General features: G+C 49.7%; 1 protein-coding gene across 1 annotated transcript in view; it reads left to right on the top strand.

Moving 5' to 3' along the window:
- Positions 1-4,741, top strand: part of PPP5C (protein phosphatase 5 catalytic subunit) — a 30,280-nt gene extending 25,539 nt beyond the window's left edge. The window contains exons 10-13 of the mRNA XM_028742138.2: positions 859-899; positions 1,887-2,065; positions 2,274-2,355; positions 2,953-4,741. Of these exons, the coding sequence (XP_028597971.2) occupies positions 859-899; positions 1,887-2,065; positions 2,274-2,355; positions 2,953-3,015 (365 nt within the window). The 3' untranslated portion in view covers positions 3,016-4,741. The remainder of the gene's footprint in view (positions 1-858; positions 900-1,886; positions 2,066-2,273; positions 2,356-2,952) is intronic.
- Positions 4,742-12,238: the final 7,497 nt, after the last annotated feature.

Here is a 12,238-nt window from a genome sequence, read left to right as displayed (position 1 = left end):
ACTGCTGCCAGTCAGCTGCTGTTAAGAAAGAGAAGCCATGCTTGGAGGAGGAGAAAAAAGAGGTGTAAACCCTAGATCTGAGCAGATTTGGGGTAGGGCAGAAGGCCTGAGAGTCGACTCATAGACTTGTAGAGTTGGAAGGGACCCTGAGGGTCATCTAGTCCAACCCCCTGCCATGCAGGAATCTCAACTAAAGCATCCATGGCAGAAGGACACCGAACCTGTACTTAAAAACCTCCAATAAAGGAGAGTCCAGTAGGCTGGTGGGAGTTGCAGTTCAACATTGCTAGAGGGCACCAGGTCAGTTGGCAAAGGCAGGGTTAATTCTGTGATTAATGGATTGATTGAATTTATATCCTGCCCTCAACTCCCCAAAGAGCCCTGGATAGCAAGCGGAAGCACCATTTAAAACAAAAGCAGACATTTGAAAACCGGTAAAAGCGTTCTCAAAACGACTGCAATTAAAAACAGCTAAAAGCAGTTACAATTAAGAGCCATTCTTCCGCCCAGTGACCTTAGGGTTGCCCAGAACAGTGGTCTTCAGCCACCACGTGCCTGGGTGCAAACAGGAATGTTTTCAAATTCCTCCTGAAAGTGAACGGTGATGGAGAGTCTGGCGCACCTCACCAGGGAGGGCGTTCCGCAACTGGGGGGCCGCCACAGGAAAGGCCCTGTTACGACTCAGCACCAGCCAGGCATCCCCCAGTGGTGGCACCACCAACAAGGCCTCACCTGGCAATCGCAGAGTCCGGCAGTCAGCTGGCAGCCATCATTGGTGCCCACCAGCCACAGGCCTCACTATCTGTGTCTGCGTTCCTCCCCGCTCATCTATTGAACTCGCCTCCTTCTCATTTGCAGGTCCCATGTGCGACTTGCTCTGGTCAGACCCTCAACCCCAGGTAGGTCTTGCTTTGGTGAGACTCGCGAGCTGCGTGCCCGTTGCTCCATGACTACAACGTCTCCTATTTCGGATGCTTCCTTGATTTCATTCTTCATCTCTTGATCTCCCTGGGCATTTTGACCGGGTGGGGAGGGACAGTAGCATTTCCCCGGGACTAAATTACTCTTGGGGCCTGGTATCCCCGCCCACGATGATTCTGTGGAGGAGTCTGCCCCTTGCTGGGCTGAGTGCTGTCTTCGATATAATAATAATAATAATAATAATAATAATAATAATAATAATAATAATAATAATAATTTATTATTTATACCCCGCCCATCTGGCTGGGCCTCCCCAGCCACTCTGGGCGGCTTCCATATACACAGCGGCACCACCTCTAGTACGACCTTCTCTATCCAGTGAGAGAGAGAGCCAGTGTGGTGTAGTGGTTAAGAGCGGTAGTCTCGTAATCTGGGGAACCGGGTTCGCGTCTCCGCTCCTCCACATGCAGCTGCTGGGTGACCTTGGGCCAGTCACACTTCTCTGAAGTCTCTCAGCCCCACTCACCTCACAGAGTGTTTGTTGTGGGGCAGGAAGGGAAAGGAGAACGTTAGCCGCTTTGAGACTCCTGAAGGAGAGTGAAAGGTGGGATATCAAATCCAAACTCTTCTTCTTCTTGTTCTTATCCTGCCTTATAGAGCAGGGTTCTCCAAACTTGGGTCCAGCTGCTTTTGGACTACAGTTCCCATCATCCCTGACCACCCTGTTAGCTACGGATGATGGGACTTGTAGTTCAACAACAGCAGGAGACCCAAGCTTGGGGAATTCTGCTGTAGAGTTTTATATCAAGAGCTCTTCTCCTTTTTGCCTGGTTCTGTCTCCCGAGACAGATGGATGCCGGTGGATTTCTTGGTGTCGCCTGCATACTAGGCACCCGAACCCCTCGCCATCTCATGTTTATAAGACTGCTGTTGCACCCAAGGGTGTCTTTCTCTCCTCCACCCAGAACGGCCGGTCCATCAGCAAGCGTGGCGTGAGCTGCCAGTTCGGGCCCGACGTCACCAAAAGCTTCCTTGAGCGCAACCACCTAGATTACATCATCCGCAGCCACGAAGTCAAGCCGGAAGGGTATGAGATGGCTCACGATGGCAAGTGCGTCACTGTCTTCTCTGCCCCCAACTACTGGTGAGTGTGCGAGGGGACACGCTGCCGTGGTGGTGCTCTACTTCCTATTTTTTATATATAAACAATTTTTTATTAGTTTTCAATTACAAAAATCCAAAATACGCCTCGTTATATCCATATCAAATCACAATACCAAATCAAATATCCTGAAAACCCTTAGAAAATGCTGCCCTAACCCTCTTCTTTCTCCCCACCTTCTCTTTCCCAGTGACCAGATGGGCAATAAGGGTTCCTACATCCACTTGCAAGGCTCAGACTTGCGGCCGGAATTCCACCAGTTCACAGCAGTGGTGAGTCCTTCCCCCACTGGAACGATGCACTTAGCGGTCGCACGCAGCTCTCAAGTGCGCCTGCACCGATGCCCCAACTCCTTCTCGGCCCCCTTCCTGGGATCTTGCCACGCAAATGGGACTTTAATCTCAGGGCTGTGGGTTTGAGTCCCATATTGGGCAAAAGATTCCCAAGTCCGTTTGTATTCACAATCCTGAGTTGGCACAAGTCACAAGGTAGCCGATTATTGGCAAGAGCTGATTTTCCTGTGAATTACTTACTGAACACCTGTGGTAGATGAAGACGTGTGTGCACGTTCAGGAAAGCCGTCATGTAAAAACATTTTATACTGTCAATTTCCTTCACCCTTCTTTTTGCAAGAAGGCGTAAAAATATTTTCCACGCAGGTGTCGCTGGATCAGGTGTGTCGGTTTTGCTGAATCAGTTAAACCAAAAAGCTTTAATTGGAAGAATTTGCTACAATTCTGAGTGGTGCTTTTGATGGGGCACCGGGGAGGAGTTTATGGAGCCAAGGGGACGGGGACCTGATTTGGGGACCCCTGCTCTTGGAAGGGGGCGCACCTTTGCTAACCAAACTTCTCTTCCTCCTTCCCCAGCCTCATCCGAACGTCAAGCCAATGATGTATGCCAATTCGCTGCTTCAAATGGGGATGATGTAAGCTGCCCTCCAGCTCTGCCAGCTTGCCCCCCCCCCCACCTTCTTGCCAGGAGACCCCTGCGCTAGGCAAACAACAAATCCCCCTTCCTTCCTTCCTTCCTTCCTTCCTTCCTTCCTTCCTTCCTTCCTTTTTTTTTTTTGGTTACATTTCCTTCCGACATCAGCCTTCACTACAAAGCAAGGGATATTTTGGCAGGTGGGCTGGTGGTTACGCCTGAGCATCTCCTGCAGGGTGCGTGTGTGCTGAGGACTGCGTCTGTAATACCCCCCACCCACCCCCCAGAAGGCAGATACTGTCCCAGGGCGACCCTCGCCTTTGCTAGCGTTGTGTAATGCGCACAGGCAACACGAGAAAACGGCAGCCAGAACATTAGATAACAATTTTTTTTTAATATATTGGAAGACTGTATTTATTCCTTACCTACTCTGATTATTTTTCCCCCCTGCCCGCCCCCCAGGCTCTCCTTCATCTTTTTCCAGCTTGAAAGCACTCACGATTCTGCAACCCACCAGCCTAGAGGAGTGGGGCAGAGGTTGAGGGCTGCCTTTGCCAGCCTCTCCCCTCTTCCCCTCCTCCAGCTGATGGCTGCTGTCCCGGAAGATCAGGGTGTATGCAAATACACCCAACCCCTTCCACCTTTCCCGTGGGTTCTGCGTCGCCGCAGAGAAACTGTTCGGTTTGCCCAGGCGCTCAAAGCTCAAGGGGAAGAGCTATTCCGTTACCTCTGCCAACTGTGGATTAGCCTCAGCTGGGCTATTACTGGCCACCGTCCCCAGCGCAGTACTGAGCAGGGGAGGGGGGCTTCTGGTAATTTTGGGGTGGAGACAGGAAGGGGATTCGGGAATTGTGTAGGGCTGACCCTTGGCTTTCGGGCCCCCTTCATTCCAGCCTTGCAGGGATTGTTACACGTTCCGGGGAGGGGCAAATTCATCGGGGCATTTTGACAACTCTCCCGTCTTGAGATCTGCAGGCTTCGGGGATCCGTTTGTCCAGGGGGTGGGGAGACTTAACACCGCTTCCGGGGCTTTGATCCTCTTGAGATCTTTCTCAGCATTCTCCCTGTGACTGATTTGGCGGGATCACTCTTTTAGTCCAGGATGCGCTGCTGGGGGGGATCTCGGGAAGGTCAGGGTCCTCTCTCTAGTTGGGACCTTCCAATTCTGATATCGCACAAGCTTGGCTTCTTGAGAAAGAGAGACAAAGACCTCAATCTCAGCGGAGATGTGCATAATCTGCCTTGTGGTTCCTGGTTTTATTTCCTTCCCCTAGCTTGAGCGTTTTAAGTTTTCGTCGCCAGAGGATAAAACTGCCTGGGGATGAGGGAATCAGGCCTGAGGGGACCAGCTTTGCCAAAGGGCTGAAGAACTGGGAAATAGAAAAAATTGGTGGTTTGTTTGTTTTTTTTGTTGCTCCTATTCCCCGCCTCCCCCCCCAAAACACTCACACCTTCTTGGGACCTCCCCTTCTTGCTCCCGCTCTGGCAAGGCATCGTCATTTCGGCTTTTCCAAACTGAAACGAGGCTGCTTTCTTCCCCTATCGTGGCCGAAAAGAGAAACCAGCGAATATTCCAGAAGCACTTTGGATGTTCTTATTTCCATGCTGACCATGGAGGGTTTTTATACATCCAGGATTCCCTCTCCACTCGCCCTCCTACCTATTTGAGCTATTTTACTGTCTGTAATTAAACAAAAGATGTTAAAATAAAGTAACTATTGAAAGACCTGCCAGGTTGGGTACAGCCTCAGTTTTTTTCCTTCCCAAACGGTTCATTCTTAAAACCCCAATCAACTCGGACCCAAATATCTGGAAGATGGCCTCCTTCCCCACAGGCGTGCTCTGGTGTGTTAAGATCAACAGAGGAGGGTTCCTCCTCTCTCTGAAGCTCGGGGGGGGGGGGCAGGTTGGGAGAGGGCCTTCTCTGCAGCAGCCCCTAAATCAGGGATTCTCAAACTTTGGTCCCCAGCTGTTGTTGGACTACAACTCCCATCATCCATAGCAAGCAGGACTAGTGATCAGGGGTGATGGGAGTTGTAGTCAAACAAGGACCGGGGACACATAGTTGTTGTTGTTGCTGTTTAAACATTTATTTACATACAAACAAACAAAAACACACAAACGCTACATACCAAGAAAAGAATAATAAAGACATTGAACAACCTACTTAAACATACAAAAATTACCTACACCCATGTGACTTCCCTCCACCAGGGCTCGTCTTCCCTTAGGTGTAATTTTGTTATTCACATTGCAATTTTTATCTCTGATCCTTAAACCTCTTGTTTTACTATTGTTTTTTCTAGATCAACTTTACAAACTTAATCTAAACAGATCAACGTGTTGTTTTTGGTGCAGTGTTTGCTCATATAGTGTTCAAACCATTTCCTTTGTTGCCATAAATTCTGGTTTGTTTGATATCTTACTGCTGCGGTTAGTTTTGCCATTTCGACGAATTCTGTTAATTTGTTTAGCCAATCTTCTTTTGTGAGGATGTGATTTCCTTTCCAGTAGGAGCCTTGCTGCGGCAGTAGCGTATAAAAATAGTGTTTTCCTGTCTTGTGGTATATCCTTGCCCAGTCTACTCAATAAATAAGCCTCTGGGTTTTTTCCTATAGAGATTTGGGGCATCTTTTAAAATTCCTCATGAATGCAACCCCCCCTCCCAATTTTTAACTCTTCCGCAGCCCCACCATGAGTGCATCACAGTACCCTCCACCTCCTTACGTTTCCAACAAAGATTGGATTTTGACTTGTATATTTTGGCAAGGAGGAAATAATTTTGTGAAATTTATTTCCTTCACCACGCGGTCTGAGGGGAGATTACAACAATATAAAAATGCAACCTTGAAATAAGTTAGGACAATTTACAGTCGCAAGAATAGGGTGGGCCTTAAAATAGGTAGCATGTGGTTCCTCCAGCCTATCAGGAGAGGGACGTTCACCTGCAAAGAGTGAACCTGCTATGGAGACCCTCTCTTGAAGGTAGAGGGCCTCTTGCTCTGGCTGCCCTGCTAGCAGTGAGGGCATAAAGGACCCATGGCCTCGGTCCAGTATATCTGAAGGAGCATCTCCAGCCCCATTGTTCTGCCTGGATGCTGAGGTCCAGCTCTGAGGGCCTTCTGGCGGTTCCCTCACTGCGAGAAGCCAAGTTACAGAGAACCAGGCAGAGGGCCTTCTCGGTAGTGGCACCCGCCCTGTGGAACGCCCTCCCACCAGATGTCAAAGAGAACCACAACTACCAAACTTTTAGAAGACATCTGAAGGCAGCCCTGTTTAGGGAAGCTTTTAATGTTTGATGTATTACTGTATTTTAATATTTGGTTGGAAGCCTCCCAGAGTGGCTGGGGAAGCCCAGCCAGATGGGCGGGGTATAAATAATAAATTACAGAGGTACCTCGGGTTAAGTACTTAATTCGTTCCGGCGGTCCGTTCTTAACCTAAAAGTGTTCTTAACCTGAAGCACCACTTTAGCTAATGGGGCCTCCTGCTGCCGCCGCGCCGCCGGAGCACAATTTCTGTTCTCATCCTGAAGCAAAGTTCTTAACCCGAGGGACTATTTCTGGGTTAGCAGAGTCTGTAACCTGAAGCGTATGAACCCGAAGTACCACTGTATTATTATTATTATTATTCTGGGGGATTGCCAGGGGTGGAAGGCAAAGGTCTTTGGTTCCACCAGTATGCACAGAAAGCCTTGGAACTGGGGTGGTTGTTTTGCTTCCCTTTGAAAAGAATGGGACTTCTTGCTGAGATAAGGTAAAGGTAAAGGGTTACCCCTGACCATTAGGTCCAGTCGTGGCTGACTCTGGGGTTGCAGCGCTCATCTCGCTTTACTGGCCGAGGGAGCCGGCGTACAGCTTCCGGGTCATGTGGCCAGCATGACTAAGCCGCTTCTGGCGAACCAGAGGAGCGCACGAAAATGCCGTTTACCTTCCCGCCAGAGCGGTACCTATTTATCTACTTGCACTTTGACGTGCTTTCGAACCTGTAGGTTGGCAGGAGCAGGGACCGAGCAACGGGAGCTCACCCCGTCGCGGGGATTCGAACCGCCGACCTTCTGATCAGCAAGCCCTAGGCTCTGTGGTTTACCCCACAGCGCCACCCGCGTCCCCTTCTTGCTGAGATAGCCCTCCCTTTACTGTCCTTTCGCATCCAGGGGGGAAAGGATTTAAAAGGGGGTGGAGTGGGGGGGGGGCTCTGAGCAAATTGACATTTCAGCCAATGAAGGCCGAGGAAGAGAAACCAGTGGAGTGCTGTCCCCAAATGCCCCCAAATCTATGAGGGAATCGGTGGAGTTGGAGAAAGCACCCAGCGACCGGATTCTGAGTCTATGCAGCTAACTGAAGATGGATCCAAAACTCCTGCCCAAGTCATCATTTCCCATGGACCAGGTGAGTGTGACGGTGGGAAAATGGCCAAAGTTAAGGAGACCGCTGGGGAGGTTTACTTTGACCCACAAATTGGATGGTCCCTGTTTGGTTGCCTGGGATTTGCAGCCATTTGTGCCACAACGCCTGGGTTCCGGTGTCCCTGGAGACGCCAGTGAATTCAAACGCGATGCTTCAGAAGCAAAGCAGTTATGGCAGTTGAGACGAAGCAGCTTCAGGAGAACTAGGACGATGGTAAGGTAAAGGTAAAGGGACCCCTGACCGTTAGGTCCAGTCGTGACTGACTCTGGGGTTGCGGCGCTCATCTCGCTTTATTGGCCAAGGGAGCCGGCGTACAGCTTCCGGGTCATGTGGCCAGCATGACTAAGCCGCTTCTGGCGAACCAGAGCAGCGCACGGAAACGCCGTTTACCTTCCCACCGGAGCGGTACCTATTTATCTACTTGCACTTTGACGTGCTTTCGAACTGCTAGGTTGGCAGGAGCAGGGACCGAGCAACGGGAGCTCACCCTGTCGCAGGGATTTGAACCGCCGACCTTCTGATCTGCAAGCCCTAGGCTCTGTGGTTTAACCCACAGCGCCACCCGCGTCCCTAGGACGATGGTATGCCTCATAAATACATCACCCCAGAATTAGCATTTGAGGAAGGGCTAGTCCATCTCTCCCTGCCTTTATCTCCTGATCCTTCTCCTCAGGTCCCTTCTGCTCCTTCACCTCCACGAACTCACAAACCTGGTAGCACATAGCATCCTTAGGCAGCTACTAGGGTCCCCACTTGTGACAAGGCCTCACTGCTGTGCCATTATCTTGCCCCTCAGTCCTGGAGTGTTGGGGAGCCATCGTTTTTAACTTTCCACACTCACTCTGGGGCGTGCTGAGAAATTGGTGCCGCCAGCAGGTCTAGGAAGCCCACAGTCCTTTTTGTCAGCGACATCCCAGCGGGTATATCATCTAGGGTCGCCATACTTTAAGAAGTAAAAATCAGGACACAAAAGTTGTTGCGCTTTTCTGAGGAAAGTTTCAAAGAAAACCCCAGACATTTTACTGCTTTCTCAAAATTCCCCACGGACGCTAATTCTGTCACTGGGATCTTGGACATGTCTGGGGAAATCCGGAACGTATCCATCAATGTATAGCAATGTAGCGTATGGCAACCATTCACAGGAAGCAGACATAGGCAAAGTTAGGATCCAGGCATGCTTCTAGCTCCAGAGATTTTAGCCACAGAAATGCTCAAAAGGTGTGTGTTCTTTTCTTTGTTTCTTCTGCTCTACACAGGAAATTGCACCAAGGAGCGAAGTTCAGGGCCGGGACCTGTCAGCACCCTCTTTCTCCAGGCTCCGCTTATACCTATTCCCCAAACCCAAAACATCCCTCCATGCCCCCCCAAACCACCTGCCCGCCCCACCTCTCGGGTTCCTGTCCCCGACATCTCAAAAATGTTCATTCTGTAGCAGGAACCCCCCCCCCCCAATCATTCAGTTTGTACAAACTTCACACACACTACATACGCTACGCTTCTGTTATAAATTCATAAAAAATCAACCATACATCGGATTTGCACTGTTCCACTTTTATTTGACTCCATGAAGGAAGGACTACAAAATGGGGAAGGTTTGATACAGGCCAGCCATAATCCCTTCACCATCCCAGCAGTGGCGTAGCATGGGTTGTCAGCACCCGGGGCAAGGCAAGTAATTTGCGCCCCCTAACCTGTGGATTTGCCCTAACCCCAGATGTTGCGCCCGGTGCAGCTGGCCGCCCCTGCACCCCCCACGCTACGCCACTGCATCCCAGCACATCCACAGGAGCCCTGCCCAGTTGCTATGCCAACCCTGATGGTCCTAGACAGAAGACCATCAAGATCACAAAGAACTTGCATATGGGAGTGGATTCAGCATGGACTGGGACAAAGGACAATGATCAGATCTTTCCTCTGGGGGCAGGAAACTGCCAACTCCCCTTTGTCTCCTGGAAGTGACTCATGGGGAGGGGGAAAGGAGGAACCAGCCAGGTGACAGGACACTCAGGTTACCACCAACTCCTCCCTCAACCCCTCCTTTCTGTAATGTATGCATGATGTTTCTGGGGGTGGGCTTGACCTAGAGGATGGGAATTTCAAAAGTTTTTATAAGGTCTTGCACACCATCTTTCTGGGTCTTTCCTCTCTCTTGCAAGTGAGGGGAACACCCTGTTGCAACAGTTCAATAAAGGGCAAGACTACAGGCTGCTGTTTTGCTCCAAGTTATCCTGGTTGGTGTCTTTGTTTTGTCCAAGGGAGCCCTCGGATTTTTCCGGTAACACTTCCCACCCAACAAAAAACCATAATTCATACCCCACAAGTTTCCACCCTCCGCACCTCTCAAGAACCCCCCTGCCCCCCCCGACGACCGCCCCTTATAATTAAGCCCTCTCTCCCACTTAAACCCACCATTACCCTTCTGATCCCACCCCAAAACCTGCCTTCTTCCTCCTTGTCCCCCTCTCCCTCGAACCACACTGTATCCCCCTCCCTTCTGGTCTCCCCCCAAAATATCCCCCTCCCCCACGAGTCCCCCTCAGAAAATTGTCTCATATTTCTGCTCCCTCTCCCTTCAGCCCCCTCTGGAATATGCCCCTGTTATGTACTGAGTAGTATATTTCAGCCCCCCTGCCCCCTGCAACCCTCCCTAAATATGTCCCTTCCCCCCTGAAACTTTCCCAAAATATGCCCCCTTGCCCCTGACACTGTCCCAGAATATGTCCCCTCCACCCCTGAAACTCTCCCTAAATATGCCCCCCTTAATCCCTCCCTGAATATGCCCCTTCCCTCCCTGAAAGGTTCCCATCATATGCCCCCTTGCCCCCTGAGCCCTCCCAGTAGGAGACCCTTTTTTGCCCCCATCCCAGCTCTGCCCTTGCCCTCTTTAACCTATACCCCGGAATACTGGGCTGAATACGATGATTAACCCCCGCACCGTATATGCCCCTTTCCATTCCTTGCGCCCTCCCCCCCCCCCCCGTCATAAGAGAGCCAGGGTGGGGGGGGGGAGGAAAATAACTGAAATATACTCAGAGTCGCAAAGTGATTTCATGCTCTTTATTCAGCTCATAGTGGTGAGGAGGAATGAATGAAAGCCCCCCACAAAGTATCTGCTTTATATACATTATTTACACAATGGGCTGCACATGATTGGCTAATTCTGGAATTCTACTGTAAGCCAATCAGGTTGTGGATTCACTTATATCTGGAGCATGATTGGGTGGTTCCTGCCAACCAATCATACTGCTGCATTGTTCTAGGACCAATCAGACTGCTGCATTCTGAATCCTATTGTTCTAGGACCAATCAGACTGCTGCAATTTGGATCCTATTGTTCTAGGGCCAATCAGACTGCTGCAGTTTGGATCCTATTCAACTCAGTACATAACAATAACCCTACCAATAAAATAACAATTTATAGTACTCTGCCTGAGAACCCTACAAAAATGTAAATTGTGCCTTGGAGAATGCATCATTTGAGAATGTATTATTTTCGCAGTATCTAACGTGCCGTTTTGCTGTGCCTTTCTCAGTGACTTTAAAATTGCATTTCTGAATATATCCTCACTGAAATGTATTTTTCCATGAATGTATCTGTATTTCTGAATTTATCCTTACTGAAATGTATCTTTCCATAAATGTATTTTCCCTCAAAATGCTGTACTATGCTGTACTTTTCTGAATAGATCCAACTGTAGCTGCCAAAACACTCTCCACACTGCCATCTACTGGGCCGGGGACCCGTAGTTGAGAAACACTCTCCAAATGTTGGAACCCACCGAGGTGAGTCTGGCATCTTCGTAGTACAGCTTTCGACAAATGCTGAAGGCCCACTCCTTTAACCTGGCCTTTGACACTTGGGTTGAGGACACCAGCCAGGAATACCAGAGCAAAACAGCAGCCAGTAGGCTTGGTCTTGATTGAAGACTGTCGCGACAGGACTCCCACCTGCCACCAGGTGGAACAAGATGGAAGCCCCAAACAAAAGAGAACCCAAACTTTTATTAGCTGCTCATCCCCATGTTACACCCCCCCAAAACTACATCACGGTTACATCATGAAAGGGGAGGTCTGGTGGCCGTAATCTGAGCATCCTGGACCCTGCCCCATGGTTCTCCTTGCCCTCCACCAAACACCCATCAAGTGAAGCAAAAGAGATATTTACATTTCCCTGTTTCCCAGCCAAATTAATCACACCCTTTTGTCTTCATCTGGGTTTGTTATTTCTGGAATGGCTACCTGTCCGGCACTCAGGTATCAGGATGCCAGGGATGATCACCCAGGCAGAGGGGCTGCTGAGCAGCTGAGCTCACATGTCTATATGAATTTCTTAAGTTTTCCCAGTGAGCCAGTACAGAGATGCATTTATCAGTGAAATGTTACATTTGGTGTTGTGCAGCAAAGGCCCTTTGAATAGATAGGGAGAAACTGTGATGGGGTCTTTTGTGGGGAAAAATCACAAAAGTCACAAACCCGATTGTGCTGGTTTTGGTAGTTGGCTGCATGTGCATAATATCTGCTGGAGGGGCAACCCCCCCAACCTAGACATAAATTCCTGCAACAACATTTTTAGGACCTGCCTCCATCTGGTTGTTGTTTCATACTGTTTTTAACACTGTGCTTTAACTGTGTGGCCTTAGGGCGAAGGGATTATTATTAATTGTTGAGTCACTTTGAGTGAATGCCACCCTTGCTTCCAGTCCAGGCTTCCCCAAGCTTGGGCCTTTGGTTGTTTTTGGACTACAACTCCCATCATCCCTAGCTAGCAGGACCAGTGGTCAGGGATGATGGGAACTGTTGTCCAAAAAACAGCTGGGGA

This window comes from Podarcis muralis, chromosome 7 (assembly GCF_964188315.1).
Source record: "Podarcis muralis chromosome 7, rPodMur119.hap1.1, whole genome shotgun sequence".
Classification (NCBI taxonomy): Eukaryota; Metazoa; Chordata; class Lepidosauria; order Squamata; family Lacertidae; genus Podarcis; species Podarcis muralis.
This window is presented reverse-complemented; position numbering and strand designations above follow the sequence as displayed.